Here is a 27,105-nt window from a genome sequence, read left to right on the forward strand (position 1 = left end):
TAACAGGAAGTCTCCCTCACCCAAACCATCTGAAAACTGGTTAAACCCTATGATGTGATATCCTTTCTCATGTATTTGACCCTACCACAATGAAACCTAAGAGTCTGACTTAACAATCCTCACAGTGCCCTTCCAAGTGAGGACATTCTATGATTGCATGAAAAATGCTTGGGTGCAGGTGGCCCATGACTTACCCTCTGCATGTGCACAGCGTCCTGCTTTGTGCTGCAATCTCATTCATATGCATGTGCTATTTCACAACAGTTGAACGATGTGCAAGCACTGCCTACAGCTCGCTGTCTGTTTTCTCAACATCTGTCCCTGAAGTGCACTTCTGTCATGTTCTGCTCCCATCCTTCTCAGATCAAAAAGTTAGAAGTAAGGCACGAATCTGTCTGAGGTTGCCAGCACAGACTGCAGCTCCCTAGTGTCTCACGTTCTCACTGCAGATGACACTTTCCAATTACCTTTTGGCCCTTCTATTCCCAAAGTCTGGCTCACATTTCTCTCTGAATCCCATCTCTACGCAGCTCTGAACCTAGAGTCTGACAGATAAGGACGTAACAAACATGCAGCACTAACCCTCAGGGTGGTTAGAAATGCCTGATTTCTCCTATTACAGGCACATTCATGAGTAAAGGTCACCAAAAAATGTTTAAACTTAGAACAAAAATGGCTCATGCAACAAGCAGTCACAAGATTGAGGTCAGACAGGCTGTCTTGCAGCAAAATCAAGGCAGGTCTTGCAAAGCTTGGGTTTGAATGTTGGCTCTGCCAGAGACCTTCTGCACAAGTTGAGGCACATGTGATTTCTCTTGGCTCCCCTGTACAATGCAATGAAGCAGCTCCTCACTGCTGCTCAACACGTACAAGATGCAGCCCTTGAGCTTTGGAACGATTCTCTGGAAAATAATGAAAAGTGAGGATACCTCACCAAACCACCTCGTAAAATGGGTTGTGTCAACTACGCTGGCAGACTCAGAGAGGTGTAACTTAAGAGAAAGAAGCATTACAAGAAGCAAACAATTAAAACAAAAGATGATGATGCATACGTTCATAGCGCATACTTTAAAATCAATTTCCACATTCCAAAAGGAGTCATCCACACAGTAACTTAAGAGTATTTATAGTTTTCCCCAGCTGGAGAGCTAATACTTGAGTTCTCCGAGGAAAACACTGAACGTCACCACAGCAATTACATCTGAGATCAATTTGTCCCTATTTGTAAACTGCTTAGCATACAGCACTTCAAATATTCTCTTACCTTAATACAAACTGGTCTGCCAGAGAGTCATCTGCCAGGGAGACATGGAAGGTCACAACATCCCCTTCTCTGACCGGGCTGAGTGGCAAGCGGATTACAACATTCTCATCTAACCTCAATGAAGACTGTTTTAATGTGTCTTGATTTGGGTAAACAACAATGCTACCAATCCTCTCCATAGCTGGCAAAGCCTTCTGTTCGTTCTCTTGATCCGCGTGAATATTGTTCTCCCACTTTTCATCCTCTGGAGAACATTCCCCATCTGCTGTATAAATCTTATAGAAGAGCTCTACAGTAATCCCTTCCAGGGGGGCTGTATCCTCTGAAACCAGGGGTGGAGGGGAGCTGAACCAGCTGGGAGACAACTCCAGCTCTGCAACACATAACCCCAGTTGGCCTGTCAACCTGCAGCTGGCCACCACTTCTCTAGATTCCAGGAAAGCAAACATCTTCACACAAGGCAACCTCTCCTCAGGGTCATAGTCATCCCAGTCTCTCCCCGCAATATAGAACAAGGTTTGTATTTTAGGTTTGTTGGAATAAATTGAGCTGTCTATTATGTGCGATTTTAATTTCCAATTAAAAGTGAATTCATTCGTGAAACCAAAAGATGTAGAAGACAACATGAGGTCCAAAGGAACAGCCTGTTCCACAGAAAAGGGTCCGTACGTGGCATTTAGGACGGGAGGCAGTTTGGATTTGTATATAATGAATGAATCCACCCTGGACTGCAAACTGGAGTTCCTGGTGATGTCCTGGTTGGTTTCCTTAAGGAAGAAGAAAACATCAGCATTGCAGATGTGATAGCTGGCGGGGAGGTACGTCGGCAGGTTTGAGAACCTCTGCACGCTGTCCATGATCCCTCCTCGGCTCTCCACCACTGCAGGCCAAAGGAAAGAGGAAACAAAGACAATTCTAACGTTTGCTTAGCACATCCCAAAAGAGCAGATCAATGCTGTTATAGGTACTGAGTGATAAACACGGAGACATAGAACCAGCTGAGTTGGATGGGACCCTCAAAGTCCACGTGGTCCCACTCCCCCACAGTGCATGGGGACACAATACAGCTCCATTGGGTGCTCAGAGCCCCATCTCTGGAAACACTCAAGGCCACCAACCACCACCTCTTGTGGTACCCCGTGCCAGTGCCTCACAACCCTCAGCATAAACATTTTCTTTACATCCTGCCATTTTTGGCTTGAAGTTCATATTTCAAGCATCCCAATGGGTTGGCTCCAGTAGGCAATGAAACTTTTGTTTTCTCCTACTACAGACAATGCAGGCTGAGCTGGAGTTTGCAAATCAGCATCGCTCCCCCTCTACTTTTGCCAGGTCATTAGTTTGGAAGTTAGCTGCAAAGTGATAAAAGGATGCTAGTCTCGAAAATCAAAGTGAAGGGGGTAAAAAAAAGTATTTAAAAAGAGCTTTCAGACACCAGAAAATATAGAGTTTGCTAGAGTCTCAGTGGGACAGACTTAAAGGCTATGGAGAACTTGAGAGAAGGAGAAATCCTTTACAGGCAGAAGGTTCAGAAGGATTTTGTTTGTTTGTTTAATTCCAGAGGAGAATGAAACACATTTGGAGATCACACAAGTTTCTCTACAACACAATGGTCAATCCTCCAGCCAGCACCGAGCAATTTTTCCTGAGCAAGAAAAGATTCCAGAGGGAGGGAGGGCTCAGACAGCTGCCTTTGGTTGGGGCTGATCTCTAATTAATAGTGAGATATATTCAATCTGGGCTGAGAGATTCTACCAAAAAGAAGTGATGGGTCTTTCAGAGTAACAATTCATCTGCTGGTGAATGCAAGCTCGCTCCTGGGACCGCCACAGAGGAAATAAACAGAAGGCAAATGAATTAAAACGAAGCGGCTCCATAATGCAGAGATAACAAAAGCAACAATGACAGATCCTAAGGTCAGAGCTCTTGTTGTCTCTCGCTGGAGCTCGGTGGCGATTTCACTGTTTGTCAGGGCTGGGGAAAGCAGATACACAACGCAATGACTGCAGAAACAACGACACCTGTTAGCAGCTGGGCAATCAGGTACTTACAGCCAAAATTTAGCACAGATAAAAGCTGGAATATTTAAGCTGGGTTTTTGGTTTTATTTTCAGGTTGTGTGCTTTAAAGCCCACGCTTCTCAATGACAGCTGTGAGGGCAAAGCTCGTCCGTCTGACTTTGCTGCACTCTTGTTCTCTGCTGAGATTCTGCTCATTTACTTTTAGTTGCTGGGATTCCTCCCAGCTCCGCAAGGCTACATTTGAAAGCGATGCTTTTTAAGAGCCACATTTATCACTGAAATTGTGCTGCTGTATGTATATATATATAAGCAGAGGACATACAAGAGTACCTTCAGATTTGGGGGGAGGACTGCTACAATCCGCCCCCACCCAACACTGCAGAGGAGACTGATACAGCTCCTGAGCACACAGCGAGAGCAAAGACGAGCCAAGGCTTAAACGCATCTGTGTTTAGATGACAGCACTTTTCCCCTCTCCTTATCCTTCACGCAGATACTTCATCTCTCTCGAGCACTGATTTACAGGAAGTCTGAAATGTGTGGGTTTTTTTTCCCCTTTTCCTCCGCTACATTACAGTGGCAACATTCAGTACTGCTGCTGAGAGCTGGTGTGAGAGCCAGGCTATCAGCCCGCTGTAACTCAAACTAAACGAGACACAAATTTTGTCTGAAAGCTTATATGGGAAGCCATAAACACTAGTAGACAGGGCTGGGCTTTGTCCTAGAACCAGCCTGCAACAAAATATGATGTCTGAATTTAGCAGCATTTTATGATGCTGTAGGAACATCTGAAAAAGAATACTTCATATTATGGCAAGGCCTCACCCCACCTTTTTAATTCAGCACGTCAGCCCCACAACATCAATCTCCTTACAGTAACCATGACCAGCAGAACACACATCCAGCTCCTGATGGACAACAAAGCAGATAATGAATCACCTGCTTCTTTAATAATCACTCCAGCGGGATCAAAAGCGTGCAGAACGTGGTTGGTCCTAATTGCAAAACAAACAAGAGCACGACTGGAAGAACAAGTTGATGGAGGCCAATGGGCATCCCCAGAGCTCAGGGCCACCTCAAAGGCTGGGTGCCATTTTTCCAATGACTTTGGGACCAAGGGGTGTGTAGGAATAACACAGACCTGGATGCAATTTGAGATATTAAAACAAGTCTTGTTGGAACAGAAATATCTTCCCTCTCTATTAGCCGACTATTTAACAGGAGTCAAGTCTTCCATCAGCTCCATAAGCTGAAGGAGCTAGAAGTATTTAAAATACTCAACTCTTCCCATATTCTTTTCTTTTTGGGGTAGTGGAAAACAAACGAGATCTAATCTCACACCTGTGAAAGACCGAAAACATTAAAATTCATCTTTCCTGCAGCATCATCAGAATTGTAGCATAAGATCATACAGACACTCCTCTTTGTAAGAGGAATAATTTCAAGTAATGTGGTGCCAGTAAGTACTATGATGTTATCCATGACTCATACGGAGGCAATCAATGGCTTGTCTGTATAGGAGAAAAATCACCAGCCCTTCCCACCAGCCCCCACTAAAGACCATAAAGACCAAACTACACATGTACATTATTCCACTATAAAAATGGCTCTATTCATAATAATTATTTTGCTCGGGAAAGGCAGGCATTATCCTTGAATAAAAACACACTGTACCCCAGAACTTGCTCTCCACACAAGGAAAGCTATTCCAGAACTGCTACATTATAGGAGAATATTTGAGCCCTGAACAAGCTCAGTAGATTCATATCTCTCGTGCACACAAGGGGTGAGACCTGCAGCCTGAGAGGACCCCAGCCAGGAGCAGCTCAGCATTCAATATGCTCTGCATACAGACAACCCAGCACTCCTCTAACTCTCAAGTCAGCCCACAAGCTGCCAGCATACCAAGAACTGCAGCGTAAGAAAAGATGAGAGGATCCCTTTAAGCTTCTTGTTTGTTTTCTACTTTGATGTGACGACAGGACTCGATATGAAACCCACAACCAGTTTCAATTCGGTCTTGATTAGACTTTAGTGGAGCCATTCACTTTGCAAAATGATGCTGGTTGAGCGTTTTCTTTTGAAAGATGAAGACAAGAAAAATGATGCAATATTAAAAAAAAAAAAACAAACACTATTTAATCCCAACACCTAAAGCTGAAGAGAAGTTAATTAACTTTTGTAGGCTTGGGCCAACATCCCATGCACTCACCCCCACATGGACCATCAAACTGCCATTCCCCAGGAATCACTGCAGCTACCAAAGGCAGAAGTCCATCTCTGAACGCTCCCATCCCCCAACACACATTTGTCAGTGAAAAAATTAAACCTTGCATATGAATGAAACCCTCTGAGCAGAGTGCAAAGTTCAACAACAATCAGCATCACTGCACTCCTCAGCAAGTTCAGCAGTATGGCTGCTTTCCACTGCCAAAAAATGAAGTTGCATAGGGAAGTTCCAAAGCTGGGTTTACTGCACTTTTAGCTCATGTGCATTTTGCACAGTCACCCAGACTGAAAGACACACACACACACAGCAAGGCCACCTACAGATAGTAATAAAGCCACGCTGTCTGAAAGGCTGCCTATAAATCTTATTAAAGTAATCCCTTCCCTGAACCCAGATTATTACATTCACCTTTATGGTAGAATAAAAATTAATTTTCTCAGCTATAATAAGTGTATGATAAGAAGGCATCACTTGAGACTAAATAAAGATTATAATTAACTCCAACTGAATAAATTTAGCTTGGACTAGCAATTTGTTTTCATAGATTTTCCTCTGTGACAGAGTGAATAGGTACGGCAGGATTAGCATCCCATGCCACTTCCAGCATTGCTGGCACGGAAAGGAACGAGGAAGAGTGTAATCCAATACCCAAACGGCCTCAAGATTAATTCGGGGTTCTCTATCAGCAAAAGCTTAGAGAAGAGCTCAGAACTGCCTTTAGCCCTGCAAGGAAAGCTCAGAAAGCATTGGATCCCAAAGGAAATGATGCTCGCTGCGCTCCCTAAATCAGTATTAGCCAAGCCAGGACCTCTGACAGCAGGTGCTGAGAGCACCTTCAGGGGAGATATCCCCCTGTATCTGCCTGAGCTCGTTCATCCAACTGAGCAGCAGCCTCGGGGTGCCTCAGCAATGGACTGGGCCAGGTGGGTCAGTGCAGCCTTACCAGCCTGCTCCCCTCTGTGATGCTCAGGGCAATCCACAGAGCAGCTGCAGAACAGGACACAGCGTTACACAACACAGATCCAAGTGAGCAAACAGAACAGGGGGAAGCGAAGGCATCCAACAGCTGAACAAACTTTACCCTGAATTATTACTTTTTTTCTTTTTCTTTTTTTAAAGTCTCAAATAAAAAGCCTTACAGCAGCACAGCACACGGCGGATCGCAGCTTTATTTATCTTTCAAGGAAACGAGGCTCTGCTTATACAAGGTTGAGGAACTGCCTTGTTAAGCCACTGCCTCATTATTTGACATTCACGGAGAAGATGATCGTTAACTACTTTATTACGGGGAGGGAGGCATTCAGGCTTGTTTATCAAAATAGATCACATATTTATCCTGGCCAGGGAGCAGCATGCAAACCCAAGCAATAACACTATTGTGTTTGCTCCCCTGATTGCCATGCTGGCCCATGCAGACATCAGATCTGCCTGCATAAGAAGATTTTATCAGGCATGCAGCTGAAGCTGAGCCATTATCATTACAGCAGTATGGTTCTCCGAGCGGATATGTTTATTTCCAAAGATTGGAGTTCTTTTAGCTTAAAGTTGACACAGTCTGAAACCAGAAAATAATCTTTTTAGGATGAAATCAGATTGCACATGTAAAGCATCATGCCACTATAATAACTTCAATTTGCATCTCATGAGGGCTTAACTTTCCTAGACCTTGTGCAGAAGGATGCAAGCCCCAGCCCCATCATTTCTTTCTCAAGTCCATCAGACTTAAGCACAATTCCTGCCCAAATGAGAAGTTTATTAAAATTATGCTCTCCAAAACTGAGGAGCAAAAATTCCTCCTGCTTTATTTGATTTGTCAGAGCCTGTAAGCCAAAGGTCCTGAATCTCTGCAGGTTATGAAGCAGAAAGTTTATTCCACCATGGAGATGAGATATCCCCTTTCCTCCAAATTTTCCATCATGTCGAGGCCAGGAAGGACCTGAGAAACAGGACATCAAACCTGTGGCATCTATAACTGCAGGACAGCTATGCTAGCTAAATTTTAAATGTCTCTCCAAAAACCAAGCAGACAACTGATAGATGGCAGTGCAGGGAGCAGGCAGGAGGGGGGAAACCTGCCCAGGAGTTTTGTCATGTAAGTGGCCATTGCAGTCACTCCGGTGTTACTCTGTTGGTTGATCACTGGCCTAACTTGTTGCAGGGTTCATGTCAGAGGTGTTGATAAGGTAGTTAAAAGCCACAGGTTGCTCTTGGTGAGTTTCTCTGCATCCCTCCTCTAACTGCAACAGGAAATTGTCCTGCCCGTTACAATTAGAGGCACTGGCACAGCAGCTAAAGGTCACAAATTCATCAGCTGAATGAGCTGAGCTGAAGCTTAAACACACCTGATTAACCAGGCAGGGTTTCCGTTCTGCTTACCTGCAGGGGAGAAACAACTGCTAAGGCTGCCCATGTGCACACACACAGGTTGTGCACACCTACCCCAGGTCCTGCAGCACTGCTCACACTGCTGCTCCTGGTCCCAAAGAGCAGATGATGCTTCCAGCACAGCAAACCCTCCCGAGATCTGACACATTGGGTTTTGTCAGGGCTGATTCGGGGCCTCACTGCTAACAGGAGCTGAGCAGAAGGCTCCCTGCTCCTGCTGTATGAGGCAAAACTCATTTTCCCGTGGTGGTATTTCATAAACAACAGAAAATAGGAGTGTGTGGATGTTTCCCTGCACAGGAGAAAGGCCTTACAAGTGGAACTCATTCACCAGGTGATCACAAAAAGTAAATCTCTTAAATACATGCCCTAAACTATTAGCCAACTGTGAAATATTTGTATTCAGAGTCAAAACATCTATGTCACAGGAAGCCGAGAGACTGACAGGAGAAAGGCTAGGATTTATGTTCACTGGGGCCTATCTGTCATAGAGATAGGAAAGCTGAGCGAGAGTCCTTTTATTAAAATCACTCTCCTGCTGCAGATATTGATCTCAGCAGCTAAGGTTGAATAGCAAAGTGCATCCCCGTCTCTCACAAAGTTACTCATCGGTTCAGTTGCAAAGGAGTGGGGGAAGAACTCTCACACTGACATGGAGCCCCACAGACAGGGGTCAGGGAATGAGGGGCACTGATGGAAATGGCATCCTGCAGTGCCACAGAGATACCAAGTCCCACTCAACCCCACTTCACCATTTCCCAGGAAGAAGCTCTGCTTCCCAAATCACTCGCGTAGGTTGTCTTCGACTCCTAGACTAAATTCCCTATTAAAATAAGGAGAAACACAGCACTGACTGCATTACTTACAATCCCACACTATCCAGATGAAAAAAAGAGAAAAAGAGGGGGGGGGGGGGGGGAAAGCCATTTCATAAGCATCTGCTTCAACATTCTCCATTTTTCCCCAAGCAATACGAGCTTGGCTCCATAGTTCTGCTCCTCTCTGGGCTGACCCTTCCTTGGCAGCTCTCCCCTGCTCCTGGAGGACCTGCTGGCTGCCTGCCTTTGTGCCAAGCCCAAAACTTGTGGCTGCCATCAGCAGCCTCAGGCATTACACCTAACCATGAAACAAAGCAAAGCAACTTGAATTTCTACATGCAACAGACTATCTGCACTCATAGGATACGCAGATGCATCATTTTAGAGCGCTTCTCATTCTCCCCTCAGAAGCTTTGGAGATATTGAAAAAGTCCTTCCATGAGCCAGAAATTACAAGATCTGAAATGCTGGCAGCATTTCCTCATTAGCACTGTCACAAAGAGGTGATGTTGGTCCAAAGACTTTCCCCAGAGCAATGGGTTTTCTCCATCCTCTTGTTCTGGAACTCCTGGAAGAAACAAACTCCAAAACCATGGGCCCAGACAGCCGCGGGAAACTACAAAAGCAGCTTACAATAAAACCCCTGTAAAGTTATTAGGAACACAGATGTGTCTTGAGCGCATAGAAAATCCTCTGTCTTACAGCCCTCATCCATATCCCACAGTGACTGTAATCCCAGAAAGAGCACGTGCCATGTGCAGCAACACCTGGGGCTGAGATAAGGCAGAATAGGATGCAGATGCACCACAACCAGGTCCTGGGGGCTGCACCAGCCCCATGCTCTGCCCCAGACCAGGAGCCTGCTCACTGTGCTCCCCATTGCTGTTGGGTTTCCCATCTAGACAGCAATCCTACCAATACATGCTTCAAAGTTTAAGCACAAGCTGTGAACTTTCAGGACAGGGGACCTACGAGGCCACCAGCCTTTAGGCTACAGCAGAAGATGACAAATCAGAGCTCCACAGCTCCAAAAATTCACCATTATTTCAGAGATATCCACACCTCATGTCTCCAAACCCAACCTCTACCCTGCTCTTCACATTGCTCACACAGGCAGCCAACATCACACCAACCAGACTCCCACTGCAAGACATGAACTATGCTCTCGGGGGAGCAACCACATCTCAGACATCATTTCATCACCAGCTCATAAAGTTATCAGTTGATACCGACCTGCCAACGAAAGCCGCACAGGAAATATGAATTCTTTCCCCTCTAATGACAGCAGCCTTTTTTCCCCACACCCAGCACACCCAGAACAAAAGTTTCTGTGCTCTCTCAGATTCCTTTGCTTGATTCCACTTTTTACTTTTGAAATGACAACAGCCTCAAGCAACTCCATTAATTTGTTACGGAGTAAAAGAGTTTTGCATTCCTGGGGTGATTGCCGACCTTCCCCCCCCTGCTCCCTCGCTTATTGAAACACTTCCCTTCAAGCACATTCTGGTGCATAACAAAGCATAATTTTTCCACACTTGAATGCATTATTTTACGTTCTGAATATGCCACTGACATATTTTACAAATCCATGGCAGATGCTGTCAGAAAGGACAAAACAACCATCCCTCGGTACCACTCTGCTCTTACTACAGCCACCAAAGGCTGCAGCTTGTCACTCACACAAGGAGAGCAGCTCCTTTTGGGGAGAGGAGAAGCAGCCCACAACCTCACCCAGATCTTCCTGGCTGCTTGTTTGGCAACTTAGAGTTCCATTTGCTAAGCACAAGGATGATTCCCAGCTGCTCCAGGAGGCTGCAATAGGAGACCCTACCAAAATAGTGGTGCACAACGAGAGCGAAACCGTATTACAATTTTCCTACCATGGCGCACCAAACACAGTTATCTTCATCACAGACAATTACAGACAGAGGATAAAAACTTCCAAGCAGAAATCTAAGTTGGACAGTGTCACACTGGCTGCGTGGTCCTCACGTGTCCACACATTAAGGCAGATGCTCACCCATGAGTGCCTCAGCTAACAGCAATCCAGAGCAGTGTTCTGCACGTGGATGGCACTGCACCCACACACAGTGTTTGTACACTGGGGACATGGTGCCATGCCAGTATTTGCCCACCCAAAGCTGCCCGAACTGGAAGCAAGAGGGAAGAGAAAAAAGCTGCGTTCACCTTCTGCCCGGTGGCACCTCCTATAAACCTCTGTGTGGAAATATCACAAGTGCAGTTCAGGTTTGAGTCAATTCAAGTTCAAGTCATATCTTATTATATCGGATATTGCTCATCTACCCGTAGCCCAGAGAATCAAATCCTGCAGGAGCTGGGCACACAGGTCACCTCAGTGCTCCGCTCTGCCTGGCATTCATAACCAAAGCCAAGCCCATCATTCACACCACATGACTTATCCATGGGATTTAGCCCTTGGAACACGCACAGCACACAACAATTGCTCCGTGCCTGTTTATTTATTTAGAAAATTCAGTCCATTTTTAATCTGCTTCATCTGAACTCTGCAAAAAAAGGAGAAAATTATGAACCTCTGGCTATGTTCTTCCAGGGCTTGAGCTCCTGGTTAGCTGTAATCAGTTAGATTAATTCATCTACTTTTCAGTCTTATTGCCCTCAACTATTCTTGTTTCCTTAGCAAAGGAAAGCGCATGCAAGCATTAAATCCCAAACATTCTATTCCAGTATTTGGATTCCGTTATCCTAGAGATAACATATAACCCTATAATGATATGTAATAAATTAACATTTAATCTCGTATCAGAAAGTTCAAAGGGATCACAGCCAGCTGGTGTTAAAATAAGCATTTGCTAGAGGCTGCGAGTGGGAGCCGACAGCGAGAAGCGAGATCTAAGCTGCTCTGATGCTTTGGCTTGGCAAGGCTGGTTGGCAAGGAAAGGATTAAACAAATCCCTGATATGAAGGAAAACATCTCCAAAATCAACCCATCTGAATGCAATCCCTGCAGCCCACCCAAGACGGACAAACAGGAGGTTTCCCTTTGCAGAGCTAGCAAGCTGGGAAGGTCATTGCCACGCAGCACTGCAGAGGGCTCAACTCAGTGCTTGATGCATCCATTGGTTGTCAAGGGGCAGAGATGCAGTGAGGCTGGGCAGTCTGAGCTCCCAGCTGCACCCTATGGCACAGCACACCTTACTGGACATCTGCAGACCCTCACATTTAGTTTTTTAGTCATAGAAAGCAGCAGCAAAAGCAAACAAACAAACAACCTATACTGCCATCAATCAGATTCAGGTCCTTTCTCTTAATCCACAGATATACCTCATTGCTCCATCTCATACTGGAATACATTATATATAAATAAATAAACCAGGAAGCCAAGAAAGCCAAGAATCCATCACAGACAGAGACGACGTGTTGAAAAACTACTGCAAAAAATCTTTTTTGCAAGCTTTCAGAGGAAACTCATCAACCTTGCTGCCAAATTAGCTAGAAAGTAAAGGCACTTAAAAAGGAAAGAGAACCCCGGACATCATGGCCAATAAAAACAGCACAGGCTGAATTTCACAACTCCTGACAGTGACCACAGCTCTGTTCTGTGGAAAACTTAATAAATACATGTAAGGAAATAAAAGAAATCTTAAGTGTTATGGAGTTGTCGGTGCTGTAGCACATAACACAAATTTCTATCACCCTTTCCGGATTAGCCAATTGAAGATCAATGTATCTATAAAACTCAATGACATGTTAATGCAAACCTTAAAAAAGATAAAATGCCTTTTATCTCAGTGTAAGGAAAACCTAATAAAGAATTAACAGTCCATGAAGCTGTGGAATTTCACTCAAGGCTTTACTTTATGCCGGGACTTCCTACTCCATTAATTCTTAACAGACAGGTTTCCCCAGGCTTTGGGACATGTAAGTACAATTGTACACCGTCATTAAAATTGGCCCTATATCTTCTTCCAGAGGCAGGATAGGAACCTCAATGCATTACACAGACTTAAAATACAGACAACCATCACTATGAAACCTCAAAGTCAATCCAAAGCAACTGTTAAAAACTAATAAATATGCCGAAAAGGAAGGACAAATATTGATTCTGAATAATCATCTTGATGGCAGTTAAAGCCAAAACTTCCACTCCTTTTCACACCTGCAGAAGAAGCACTTTGGATCAGAACTCATTTGTATCAGCATTTCAAATTTACATCAGAAGCGACTGCTGGGAATCTACTAACCCGACACCAGGTGTTGAATCTTTAAAGGGATGCAGTCAAATATTAGCCTAGGATTTGGTTCAAGATTGGCTGCCAGAATTAATGAGCCTTTAGTGACTGCCACGGGCTCACCTCCTCCTCATTCTTTGGGGCACAAGGTGATGCACAGTCATGTCCAAAGACTTCAGCTCAGGATAAGGAGATGAATGACTCAGTTGTTCTCTCATGTGGACGTGGAAAAAGGCCTAAAGACAGAACCGTGGGTACTTCTGTTTCTACCTACAAGCATTGGATACGGAACAACAGCCCCAGATGCATCCTGTGCTGCAAAGCCATTTGCTGGCAGAGAATGCTTACTGTGCCATCTTCACCCAACAAAATCTCACATACACCAAGTACACTTGGATCACCAAGGGGGGGTGATGCTAAATTAATCAACAGGAAGCTCTGCCTCCCAAGGCAGCCTCTTCTAGAGCCATTCCTGGCTAATCTTCAGGCAAAGCTCTGCAGCTCTTACTCACACAGAAATATTTTAAGAAGTGTAAACAAGAAAATATGGCTTTGTGCAGCAGGGAGGGCTTCACAACAGCATCATTTGTCACCTGGCATGGAAAATTCCATCACCAGACCCCGATATCTGACAAAAATCCCTTCTAAGAGTCACTTATTCTGAAACTTCATATAAAGATCTGCAGTATAATTCCAAAAACCAAGTATAGGCTACAAAAATAAAGGTAAAAAAATCTCAGCGCTTCAAACACATCCTTTAACCTCACCATCTTCACTGAATTTTAGATTAAACTCAGAGCCAAGTATTTCTGGGCACCAGACTCAAAACGACCCTCCCTTTTGCAACTACCCTTCTAGCCTTCAGCTCCCAGATGTGCAAGACAGGGACGTGAACACAGAGGTTGAATCAGCTCAAGGGGAGGAACCTGTCAATCAAAGCTGTTAATGCAAGCCCACAATAAATCTCCAGTTTAACCTCGGTGGTGACCGCCCGTCATAATGTGGCACTTTGACTGCTTGTCAGCAACCTGCTCTGAAGAACAAGGATGCTGCAAAAAAAGTCTCCCTGAAACTCAACAAGGAAAAAAACCACACCTGTCTGCTGGTCATCCATCAAGGCTTCCCAAAGTCTGCAACCTAATGAATTCTCAACAAGGTCCAAGTAAGTTATGGGGGAGAGGGGGGAAATCATGTAGATACTGTGATGCTCTCTTCTTCCTCATGATAGGGAGCTGCCCAGCAGCCACAGAAACTGCAGGTACTTGAGAAGGAGATGGCAGCCAGATGAGTGGGCATTCCTCCTTCCTTCCTGCCTTGCATACTGGGTGCAGGTATTAAACTGGGCTCTACAGGTGGACTGCAAGCAGGTTCTGTCTTCAACACCTTATTTATATCCCTATAGACCTCAAGCTCCCTGTTATCTCCAAAGCACCGGTATCTCAGAGGCTGGTCTGAATACAGACCAGGTACACACAGGATTCACAATAGATAACCATATTCTAAACAGAACATGCTTGCAGTCTTCTTGAGGAGCATTAGGTTTCCAGAAACACAGCGCATTTATTCATACAATTAGTGACTAGACTGTAATAAAATCAAAGATATCCGTCACTTCTCCTAAGTGCAGGAGCAAAAAGGAATAACACAATTCAAACTGACCAGCACTCTAATCTTACCCCTCCCTGAACATTTAATCACATTTCTTGCATATGCAACCTGCAGAAGAGACCCAAACTAGTTCATTTTCCAAAAGCAAGAAGTGCTGCAAAACCCTGCAAAGCAAATGAGCCAGTCTTCACATTTTGAATGTAGACATCCCATAAGAGTGGGAAACCCACCCCGAGGGAGCATGAGCTGCTGGCTGCACCTCAGCTGTCCCTGATGGCAAAGCTCACACCAGTGACAAGCATTGTTGTTTTAATCAATGAGAACCAGAAATGCTGAAAAATGCCTTTTGCTGCACTTTATGTTTTTTAGCATAAACTAAAAATCGATCGTGTCTCATTAACAAAATTCCTCCGTGACAAACCAATTAGTGAGACTCATTAATTCTTTAAGCATGTTACTGATGTGTACAAAGCCAGCTCACCTTTCAGTGACCAGCGCAGCATACATTACACACTTCACATCTCTCTCCCTTTCTCTTTGACTTACAATAGTTGCCATGCATTTTTCAAGAAGCAAAGCCCGGCTTTTCAGTGCCGCTCAGAGCTGAATTCTCCACTCCACCTCACAATTCCCCAAGCACACTTCCCTCATCCAGCATGGCCAAAGGACTGGGGAAGCACAAAGATACCTCCAAACTAGTTCCGACTGCAGAATACAGGTGAGGGCATGGAAACAGCCCTTCTACAGGGGCAGATAGTGATAGGGCAATGGGGAATGGTTTTCAGCCTAAAGAGGGAAGAGTTAGATTAGATATTATGAGGAAATTAATTACTCAGAAGGTGATGAGGCACATGTTGCTCAGATGAGCTGTAGTACCCCATCCCTCGATGTGCTCAAGGCCAGGCTGGATTGGCCCCATTGCTGCCCAGTCTGGTGGGGGAACAAACAGCCCAGGGCAGGGTTTGGGACTGGATGACCTGTAACGTCCCATACAACCCAACCGTTCCGTGTAACCCAGGGACACTGTGATCACTAAGACCTCCATCTCTGCAGGGACCAAGGAAGGGCAGCCCCTGTCCTGCTCACCCCCAGCCAGCTTCCAGCCTACACACACACTCACGGTAGGGTGCTCTTGCTGCTGACTTCCTACCACATAACCCAAATGCCAGCCAGTCCACCTCAAACTGGCCCCAAAGGGCAGAGTGTGTGGCTAATGGATTCACACAGTCGTTAAGTCAGTAAAGCAGAAATAAAAGAATTCAGAAATAAAATGAAACTTCTGCCTGGCTAAGGACCTCTGGATCAGGCATTAAATCTGTCTGGTATCTCTCTCCAGTGTCACTGCACACCTATTTTCTCCTTGTAAAGCACAGTATTGATTTTTAAATGTTTTCATTCACACTTAAAAGCCTTCCAGGATTGGACTTTATTCCTCAATATTATCCACTGAACAGTGAAACACTGGATCAGATCGCCTGGCAGCACTGCAGGCTCTTCATATCTGGGAGCCCATAAAAACAGACTGCACAATGGTATCTGCAAGGAATAGCTGAGCCGTCCTTGGGACAGAGGGATGGGCTGTTTGATCCCACACATTCCCTCTCAATCCTATTTCCCTACGAGCAGCCAAGCACAGTAAACAAAAGAGTTGTGTTAATCTGCCCTTTGAAGCATCAGCAGTATCTCAGCAGCTGGGAAGCAGAGAGGTTATCTCATCCCTCAAAAAGCCTGGTTATCTCAGCATTTACCTATAAACACTCTGAATTCTCAGATCTTACCAGCCACCACAACGTATTGCTCAAAAAAGGGCAGTAGCTCTTCAGAGCTCTACACACATCTGGAACAGTACCTGTTGGATCCAATATGGTTTCATCACAATATGGGCCAGTTCAACTCAAGACTGCAAATAGACACACATACCTGTTTTTTAAGCCATGCATGGCTTTGAACTTGATTATAACAGAATACAAGGGCTAAGGGTCCTCTTAAAAACAGCCCACAACCACCAGAAAGGGACTAATCAGCAGCTTTTTGTCACCCATAGGTAGGCACCAAGCCCTTGGGAAACACAACCCATATTCACCACGGGTATCAGTCATGTTCTGAGGGTTAATGTGTTAAAACACAGCAAAGCGGCGAGTGCTAAGGAGTGTTATCCAAGAGACAAGTGCTTATGCATATTTTATGAAGCATCTTCAACTGTGGCTCGCTGTATCCAAGAATGCGGATCTGGAGAGGAAATAACATATAGAATAGAAGGACAGATGTTGCTAATTTATGATGCAAAGGCCTTTACTGAAAAGTGCACATCTCACTTAAGATTCTCTACAAACGCTATTTTAATGCTGATTTCCTCCTCTTTAGAATTTCACAAACTCTTCTCTATAAAAACTTCAGCTTGGCTCAGAAGTTTAGCTTGGATCAAAAGCAGCATCTGTAACCAGCAATTAAACCAAGGCTTCAGTACTGTGCATACAGGCATCTTTGAAGCATATCCACTTTTAATGATGCCATTTGGAAAAAAAAAACATGAATTAGATGTTTTAGGAAATGTGAGGGCTCTTTTTGCCCTCCTGCCTTCCATTCCACCAGGATTATTAGAACTTTCTGACCCAGGATTAAATTCAGAACAGCAACTGAACAGGAGCTCTGGTTCCTAATGCCCAACGAGATGAGAAAATAGAAGTGAGATTCTCAAAAAATAAATAAGCAATATATCGGTCCAAGTGCTTCCCCAGTCTCTCATGTCCCTCCTGCAGGTGCTGTGCTCATCTTTTATAGCACACCAGCCCTTCCACACATGCTCCTCTGCAGCTTTCCAAACACACTACAAAGCAGATTATTTTCTACAAGGTTGCTACACTTCCAAGGGGTCTGTGAAATCCTCTCCCTATGTAAATACCAGTTAAGAAATTAAGAATAAAAACAAAAGCCATGCCAGCTTCTCCTCCTGGCACCCATTCCTGACTGCTGGATCAAGCCAAAGTGCAAATGAGTGGCAGATGTGGTCAAGCATAGATGCTGCACTGAGAAACCTGATATAATCCAGGACTTGCATTTGATCGCAGGACAGTTTCTTCTCCTGAATTAAGGTTGCGTCAATATTTTAAACAAGGTGTCATAAAAATAAACAAATCAAGGTTACATAACCCAACAGACACAAATTTAAGAATTAAGATTTTCCTCACGACCCTATTGAGGATAGGGATGGTAACACCAGAGCTTGTCACAGCTGCTTGGCTTCACATGTGATGATACAGCCTTTAGGTCATACAGTTTTTCCACCAGCTTTGATTAGGATGAGGTGAAATCAGGCGCTCAGTTCGGCAGCAAGAAGTCTTTGCTTTGCTCACCCTGCATCCCTGAGTGCTTTGGTTTTGGGCTGCTGAGATGGGAACCTAACACACAATGAGAGGCAACCAGAATTCCTCTGGTTGGGTTGCATCAAATTCCTTAACATCACACATGAAATTCATGGTGAAAACAAAGGTAGAAGTCTTGTAATTCAGAGACAACTCTCCAGCCATGGATCACTACCACCTCACAGCAAAGGAGGCTCTGTGCACACCCACACCACACTGGCTCCATCTCCAGCCAGCTGCCCTGCTCCCCACACTGGCAGAGGTACATGAGAAGGGTCACACTACTGTGGATACTATGGACCCCATGGTGGCAGAGGGACTCAAGCAGGGTCCTGCTACCATCAGACACAGGCTGCAGTGCAGGCAGATCCCACACAGCCCCTCAACAGCTTGAGCTGAGCTCGGCAATGCTTCACACTCAAGTATTCCCACAGTGCTTTGGAGGAGAGTGATTACCCTGCAGACTGTTATCTCGCCCATCACAAGCAGAATTTATATATATATATTTTTAATCTGATAAGTTCAAATTTCAGTGCACTAGGCTACAAAAACACTGCATTACAAAGACATATAACAAACAGCAATTGTTTATAGACTAGGTTATTTATTCCCAGTGCATCCTCCTGCCTTTTACCGGCCACATCTTTTATCAGCGATAACCAAGTACCTTTCAAGTTGACATCCCGTTTGGTTTACGGCAGGGAAACACATCCAAGTATGTTTCAAGCCTCTTCTTGCTGCGCTGAATTCAAATAGCTCAACAAATATAATTCTTGCAAAGTTTTGTTTCGATATGAATCGTGGTTTCGTTTGTTTTAACACTTTGATAGTACTCAGGTTCTCGCTCTCCCTTAAGCCCCCTCCAGACTCACTGCAGCGACACCTTCCCTTCAGATTTCCTCTCCAAGAGCTTTCACTTCTCTCCCTAACTGAACTGTTGTCATGGAAATCATTCCTCCTCTCTGCCTAACTGGGAGATTTATGACAGCAGCCCCTTCTCCATCCATCGCTGTGCCCCAGGCCTGCCCTACCCCACACCGCAGCATTGCCATCTCCACAGCTCCTCCATCCTTCCCAGAAGCACAATGTCCTCCCAGCTTGGGGACCCCTCGCTACCAAGCACAGACCACACCACTTCAACTTCATTTGATGGAAGCAAAGACAAAACCAAAGGTTGTGAGGCTAAGGATAGCTTTCAGATAGGGTTGCACAGAGAACCACCATTATAACATCCCAAACCCCAGAATGGAAGGCACAGGCAGGCACTCAGCCATGACTAATGCCCCAGATACTCTCAAGATGGAAATCTGCTCCACAATCATTCACTGACAGACTCCCATAAAGCTACTAATTAGAATGGTGTTTACAGTCTATATTTCATTTCACTTCATGTTTTTACTCTGATTAGTTATTCCATCACCTGCAGAGAGCTAGTTAGCTGAATGCAAAGATGTCATTGGACTTAATCAAGTGAAGTAGCATTTCAGTGACAGAACTCAACAAGCTCTGCCCTGCTCACTGTTGTCACCTTTTTAGTAACTTCTTTAAGAAAAATCAGGGCTGAAAGCTAAGCAGAGTCAAGCTGGGGCAGTGCTCAAACGAAACACCTCCAAGGCAACGGGTGAGACACAGAAAAACTGTGCATTGCAGCTCATTTCCTCTATATAAACACTGCAGCTGGGCACCACGGTTTCTGGAGAAGATATAAAGCAAGGCTCAGCACTCCTGCAGAACCAGATGGCATGACGCACATCCCAGAAGGATGCTCCCCCAGCACCTCCTCACATCCAGCCCACATGGATTGCTTTGAGATTCCCAGCAAGACACCAGGGCTTCCTCCCCTCCCAGCCCACAGGTCAGCAGCCAGGCTTCCACACCACTGAGCCCTCCCAGGCTGCCGGAGCAGCAGCATCACTCCTCATGTCTTCCCTGCACACGAGCCCTGCAGAGCGTTGCTTTTATCACTGCTGATTTTTGTCCTGCTGATAGCCTACTGTAACCCCAGATCCTTTTCCTGAAGCGCTGCCTAGCCTGCTATTTGCCATCTGCAGCAATTCTCGCCCTAAGCCATCACTTGGCCCTTTTATCCTTTTTTCCAGATCACCATTTCAATCTGTCAGGATTATTTTAAGAAAGCACTCTGGTACTTATTTCCCCCCCCCTCCCTCCATGAGTCTGCAGTCCCTCCTGACTTTGTATCACCTGTCAGTTTAACAAACGTATTCTCCATTCCATTAACCAGATTGATAATGAAAATATTGAATAGAGATGGACAGGAGCCAGCCCTGCAGAGACTCAGATTTTTCTGGGAATCAGAGATAAATGTGCTGCTCCATAAAGCCTCGACTCCTCTTTTAAGCACCAGTACCATTTGCACCATTGGCTTTCTTACAGGCACCATGCGCTCAGCACCCACAGCAGCGCAGTGCTGCAGCCAAGTTTCTGTGGTGTCTGAAGCTCTGCAGACCCTGGGCTAATGCTGGAATTGCAGTTAATGGAGAAGCATCCCCTTTATTGTAGGTAAATGTGGGGCCTTTTGCTCACAGTGCCCTTGTGAGGCACTGCAAGGCCTTCAGCACTTCCCTGCTCATCACGCAGGTTGGTAAAGGATGCAAACACACAACTCAGAACAGAAGTTGCTGAGTTTTTTTCCCCCCATTTAGCTTTCTAATCACAGCTAGATGAGCTTGAAAATGCAGCTCTGCGTTATGCAATAACGCACTGAGAGCAGGGGGGAGTTTGCATAAGCTGCATGCAGTAACCAAAGGCTTTGCTTCCTCCCTTCTGCTGGGGGGCAGAAATAAAGAAAACAAAGCAAAACAAAACCACAAGGGCACACAAAGCAACTAAAACCTCTGTCCTCTAAGAGATGCTCACTCCCAGCAGCCTTTTGTTCCGTTTCAGTCATCCATCTACCAACAATATTCACAACAAGAGCAGAGCAGAGCAGGCTCAGTTTGCAGAGAGCTGTGCTCACCTCCACAGAAGCCATACAGTTTTCCTCCCCCCCAAACTCTGCTTATAATAACTAAATAAATCAAAGTGCAGGAAAGGTTGGTCCTCCAGCTGAGGGTCTGGAGTTTCCTTTCGGAAGGGACAAGGCCTTTATTTAGCTATTAGAGTGGAGAAAAAACATTCTTGACAAGAAACGGAGCAACAAAAAGCTCCAGAATTAATAAACTGGACTTCTGGGTGCATTTTAAAACAATAAACCATTTTGCAGAGAGCCCACATACGATGTTATGGCCCAATACAAATCCAGATAGTAATAAACACTTCAAAAGCACGTTTAGAATGGAAACGCTAACAAATCCTTAACTAATGGAGAACAGTTTGCCAGGCAGCTCCACAATGTTAAATTAATCCTTAACACGTCTTAATATATTTTTTTTCCCCTATTCTACTGGGTCATTTAATAACGTGATAACTCATTTCTTCCCTCCGCCTTCATCCCTCACATTGCCATGGAGACAATTGTGAATCAGATATAAATACAAATACTCTAACGCCGTGGCACCACATGTTCTTCTGATCCGCTGCCAGGACCATTTTAAAATCACAGGAATTCACAGGAGCGCAATAATTAACAATTCATTTTGCTCCGAAATCACTTCTTTTCAGCCCGTTTCCTGGTGATTTGCTAACTCAGGGCCGCTCGCAAACATGAGCAACAAATTAAAAGTTCCGTGCTTCCTTCCCAACGCACGCCTTGCTCCTCCATCTGCAGCAGGGCTGCAAACAACCCGTGCACCCCCAGCCAGCACCGCGCTTCCTTCTGCAGCCTTAGCAACTCAGCTGGTTTTTAATGGCAATCCATTTTAAGTCACTTTTTACCACTTAGAATCGAGTTTACTGCTGCTCTCTATTATGAGAAGTGGTAAAACCAGTGCGATTTGTTTATGAAGCCGGCATAGCAGTAGGAAGATTAGGATTAATTATGCGTTAATGATCCATGCACCCCCTAACTGCTCCCCATGTGTTTCCCCATGTGTTTCAGCCCTTGAAGCCAGTGAAGATCCCACCATCCCAGCCATTACAAAGGCTCTCACCCAACCCAAAACGTTAGCTGCTGTTACAGAAAGCCCTCTATTAAGCAGCACTGTTGCACATCGTTCAGCCTCACTGACCCTGTCCAGCACAGCATCCCAAGAGCAGAGCCTCGTGTTTCTCTGCACAGCATCTTCTGTCTTCCACTGCTATAGAAGCAGAAAGGCCACCGTGGGCCGCCCGAGCTATTAATCATTGCCACCTTCCTGCCTTTAAAACACATAGGCGGCAGCTCTGCAAACACCTCCGTGTGTCACAGGGAAATCTCACAAACATGAGGTCTTGTAAAAAAAAAAAAAGCACCCAGTTCTAATAACTACTTTGTCCATAAAGAGTCAAAGTGATTTAAGAGCTCAACTCTGACTCTCAAGAGCAACATAAGCACCTACGGAGTTTAAGTAATTGCATACTCAACAACTCAGAGCTTGCCTTCCCAATATAACTCCTGCTGTAACGGCTCATTTTAATTACTGATGCAGCAGGTAACGGCTTGATAACAGCCCCATCCTTTTGGTGACCTACAGTGATCCTAGAGCAGAACAGAGGTAGGAAGAGGAGGGGAGGGGGAAAGAAGAATGAGGAAGAAGAAAGGTCACAGTTTAGCACAGAGGAGCTGCTCAGGGCTGTCCCCTGGGGGCACAGCACATGGCCAGCCCCACCAGCTGTCAGCACACACAGCTTCCTCAGCAGCTGCTCCAGCACAGCTCTGTCCTCTCCTCCTCTGCAGGAACTCGCAGGTGGACAAGAGCTGGATGGGATGCTTCAGAAATGGGACACTGGTGCACTCGAGGTATTCACCCTTTCTCCATCAGCACACAAGAGATGAAAGCACTTAAATCAGTCTTCCAATCCAAATGTTAAGTAAATACAATAGGTACTAATTGGATCAAAACTTAACAGGGTCCCTATGGTTGGCAACCAGAAAGGAAAGATAAATACAGGGCACCAGTTCTGAAGGTGAATTCAGTCTTTAATGTTCCCCTGACACAAGGTGAGAGACCCGGTGCCTTATCAAGCAAAGCAAGATGTGCTGGGAGACACAAATAACCTGAAGAAGCAGGAAAAACGCATGGTGTTCTGTTCTGCCTGGTTGATAACACTCGGAGCAGGGACACACGGGCAAAGCACCTTCAGGTTCCCAGCAAATGCCAAAGAGTGCCAGAGGACAAGGCTGAGGATGGGGAGGGCTGGGGCAGAATGGACTCTCTCTCACTTTCTGCAGTTTTACCTGAATTATGTGCTCACACTAAGCAGCCCTGAGTGGATTCAGAGAAGGGAAAGTACTACAGGAGCCTCAGCCTCCTGCATGGCAACATTCACATCACAAAGAGCATCAACACAGGGCAGGGGTTTTGGTTGACAAAAGGGCTTATTCTACTGACTAAGTCTGACAGTTTGTTGTACTTGCTAAAAACTTGTTTGACACCTACAGCTTGGCTAAGAAATGTGGACATAAAGATGAGATCCTAATCAACATGCAGCCTAACCCTGGAAGGAAAGCAAGGCGTAACAGTGCCATGCTGCATATCCACTATCCCAGTCAGATATATCCATGATTCATGGTACTTCTGAACACCAGGCATCCTCCACCCCACGCATGGGGCTCTGAAAGAGCCTGAAAATATTCCAGTGATGGAATGAATCCATCTGCTGGCCTTACCCATCACTAGAGGCATTCGAGGCCAGGCTGGATGGGGCTTTGGGCTGCCTGATCTGGTGAGGAACAGCCAGCCCACAGCAGGGGGTGTGACTGGGTGATCATTAAGGTTTCCTCCATCCTATGATTCTCTGACCTCAACCACGGTGCCTGCTAATAAACCTCACAAACTAACCCTGGCCTCAACAGCGGGCTTTTAGAAGAATATACCACCTCTTGAAGAAGCACCACACATGGATGGGGAAATCCATGGGACGGGGGGAGGGCTGTGCATGGAGCTCACTCACATCCCCCAGGCACACTGCCAGCACTGCCCTGCAATGCCCATCATACATGGGGATGCAGCAGTGCCATGGGTGCCCAGCTGGCAGCACAGCCCTCACCCACAGCACAGCTGGAGCCAGCAGCTGTATGAGGTCGTCCACCCGGCTCAGGGCAGCCAGGCAGCAGTTACGACGGCAGCCTCATTTTGCAAACATTATCTCTGCTTTACAACCAGAGAATTGAGACATGCACAGACCAAACGTCCTCTGAAATTCTGAGCCGGCTGAGTGCAGCTCTCCCGATCCCTGCCTAATAACTTAAAACACACGGCTATCTCCTACTCTCCTCTGTCGAAATACCTCAGTAATCATTAAAGATTCAAAAGGGAGTAGGAAAGCTTACGCACCAATTAAGCCGTGTTTCAGCAAAGTATCATTTCTGTGATGGATGCCCCGCTATGTCCCACGCGCTCCTTCTGCAGGGCTTTGCCTTCCATCAGCTGCCACAGCGCAGAGTTAATGACACGCGAGCTTCCACCCTCGTTAGGATGCTGTTGCCTGCCTTTGCCCATGACGGCTCCCCGTATTTATTAGTGGTTTGATAACAAAGCGAAGCACTTGTGAAACCGGCCCCAAGCTCCGCTCAATGACCTGTGAATTAACTGTAAATATAATTAGAGCTGTACCTCACACTCGGGACTGGGAGGAACAGGAGGTCTGCCCCAGAGCTGTTACTACAGCAAGTCCAGGGCTGATAAAAATAGCAGCCTGAGCTAAAAGAGCAGAATTAATTACATCAACCGCAAAAACAAGCTCCACAGAGTTAGTCAGTGGTTGTGCTCCTCCACTTCAAAACAGAGAGGAAATTTCTCCATCCTCCCCGCACTGTTTGAGGAACCAACGATGGCTCAAGATGCTGCCGTGCCCACCCACTGCATTACTGACTTTGCCTATGCTCCATCCAGCACATCTCAGGCATGGGGGAAAAACAAGCCCAACAGATCCCCCAGCTGAACGCCATCCACACCCTGACAGCCAAACCCAGACTGCTGTAGGAGGGCAAACACGGCCATCACAAGAAGGCAAAGCCCAACCCCAACAGGGATCCAAAGGTGAGCAGTGCTGCATCTCCCACCCCCAGGGCACAGAGGGGACTGCAGCAGCAGTAGGGCACACCATGGATAAACACAAGCAATCCCAAGTCCCTGCACCCACCCTCACATTTCCACATAAATCCCAGTCCAGCGAGGCAGGCAGCATGCCATAAATCGAGCAAAAAGCCTCGTAACATAATGTCTCCTTGTGTTGCCTCCTCCCATAAACAAGCAAGATTTATGCGTTCCTGGGGCTAATAACAAGAGCCATTTGTCTTTATTTCTGCACGTAACTAATAGAGACACCAGCAACATTGATGAGCCTCGTGGGATTAATTACCAATGCCGTTTTCAAAGGGGTATCTCTGGACTTGCATTCCTTCATACGGCAAGAAACGTCAAGTATTTTTCAAAGCAGGGGATGAAATTTCATTTAAGAGACCAATGGCCCATGTGAGCACAATCATTACCGGGCTCAGGAGCGGCCTAGCGAAAAATTACAAGTGTCCAAAAAGGTTGACGACTTTCTCAAGTTTTTTTCTTTAATTCCTTCATTTTCCAGATATTAAAGCAACACAGTGAATCCAATCTGACAAGACCAAAAAGAGAGAACAACCCAGCAGGTCCGTAAAGGACCGGTCTGACCTGATGGTGGCCAGAATCATGCTGCTTCCCCTCAGACACCCACTCCGTCCTGGAAACACAAAACTTACTCCATCTGCTTAAACTCAATGCCTTTTTTATCTTACAATTCCAGTCCTAAACCCTCCCCAAGGCATGATTCACCCCAATTACCCAACACTCAGCCCCAGCAAGCCATGGTTCCTTTGCATGCTGCTCAACCCAAGACTTCATCCTCCTTTTGCACCTTATAACCCTTGTGTGCCTCAGCCTCTGGCTTTCAGGATGGTCCTATCTCCAGAGTGAATCACAGGAACAAGAAAATAATCCAGAACATCTCACAATGCCAAAATAAATCCAAGAGTCAGGTGGGTTCGGGACCCCACAGCCTCATGTCTTCCATAAGTTCACCTTGCTACAGTGCAGGATAACCAGGCAAGGGGTGCAAGGGGCAAGGGGTGCAAGGACAGGGACAGGCTGGAGATAGGGGTGACAAAGTTTAACTTGGTAAATACAAGCTCTCGCCAAGGCGACACAAACAGAAATGAGTCATTTACTTCATTTATTTTACGAAAAAGTTGAATAAAGGTTAATAGAAAATTAGTCATCTTGCCTCCGTGGTTTTTTTTTTCCCCACCCAGCCTACATAATTTAATTAAAACCGTGCTATGGAGTTCCAGAGGATGATTAAAAATAACCTCTCGTTTTCCATTAAACTCCTTCGGTTTGCACAGGAGTTCCTATAGAACCTTATTAAATTTCTGTTTACCTCCGCTACGTTTCATTTTTATTCCATACATCTTTTTTCTTAAGTCCAAAGGGATTTTGTGACGGGGATGGCTTATTAAATAAATATTATTTCCCACCGCTGGCAATCCAGCCTTTAGATCAACATTAGATCAGTGCAGAACATCCACAGGGGGAAAATTGTTTAAAAAGCAACATTATTGGCTTTTCTCCCCCCTGAATGGGAGACAGAAAGACCTTTTCTACTTATGGTTGCTGTAACCCAGCTGAAGAAGGCTTGGTATGGCTGTTGGGGGTTTTTTCAGCCTTCTCTGTATTTTAATTTCACGTTGGCGCATGCGAGAACACAACCCATAGCAACTCAGCTCTGCAGGCTCACAGAACGCCAAGAATGGCTTTTTTTCCCCAGCGTTCTCACCCAGTTGCTGTGGAGCTAAAGCACGGAGCTATGTAGCACTTATTAAAACAAGGCCGAGTTGCTCTACAGCAGGTAGGGTATATTCAGCAAACCCAAGGAAGAACATGGAGCTCACAGGCACATGAGACCTCTGTATGATGCAAAGGACAGCCCCGTGTCCTTGCTCCAGCAGCAGAGCTCGTGCTGTCGCCCTCCCTGAAAAGCTGCCCGAGCTAATTCTGAGCTCAGTCCATCTGTGCTAAGCTTGAGGCAAACTGGACACCCAAAAAGGCTCATACGATGCAGACAGGTTTATTCTTGGGCACGAAAGAGCTGCACCAGACCTATTTCTTTTTAATTTTTCTTTTAAGGAACACCAA

The 27,105-nt window shown here is 45.6% G+C and overlaps 1 protein-coding gene across 3 annotated transcripts in view; it reads right to left on the reverse strand.

The window, feature by feature from the left end:
* LOC107321483 (transmembrane protein 132B-like) overlaps positions 1-27,105 on the reverse strand; it is a 168,987-nt gene that overhangs the window by 129,080 nt on the left and 12,802 nt on the right. For 2 of the 3 annotated variants that reach the window (XM_015878432.2, XM_015878433.2), the window contains exon 2: positions 1,265-2,144. The exons of the other annotated variant lie outside the window; for it this stretch is intronic. In XM_015878432.2, coding sequence (XP_015733918.1) covers positions 1,265-2,144 — 880 coding nt within the window. The remainder of the gene's footprint in view (positions 1-1,264; positions 2,145-27,105) is intronic. 3 annotated transcript variants of the gene reach the window in all.

This window comes from Coturnix japonica, chromosome 15 (assembly GCF_001577835.2).
Source record: "Coturnix japonica isolate 7356 chromosome 15, Coturnix japonica 2.1, whole genome shotgun sequence".
Lineage (NCBI taxonomy): Eukaryota > Metazoa > Chordata > Aves > Galliformes > Phasianidae > Coturnix > Coturnix japonica.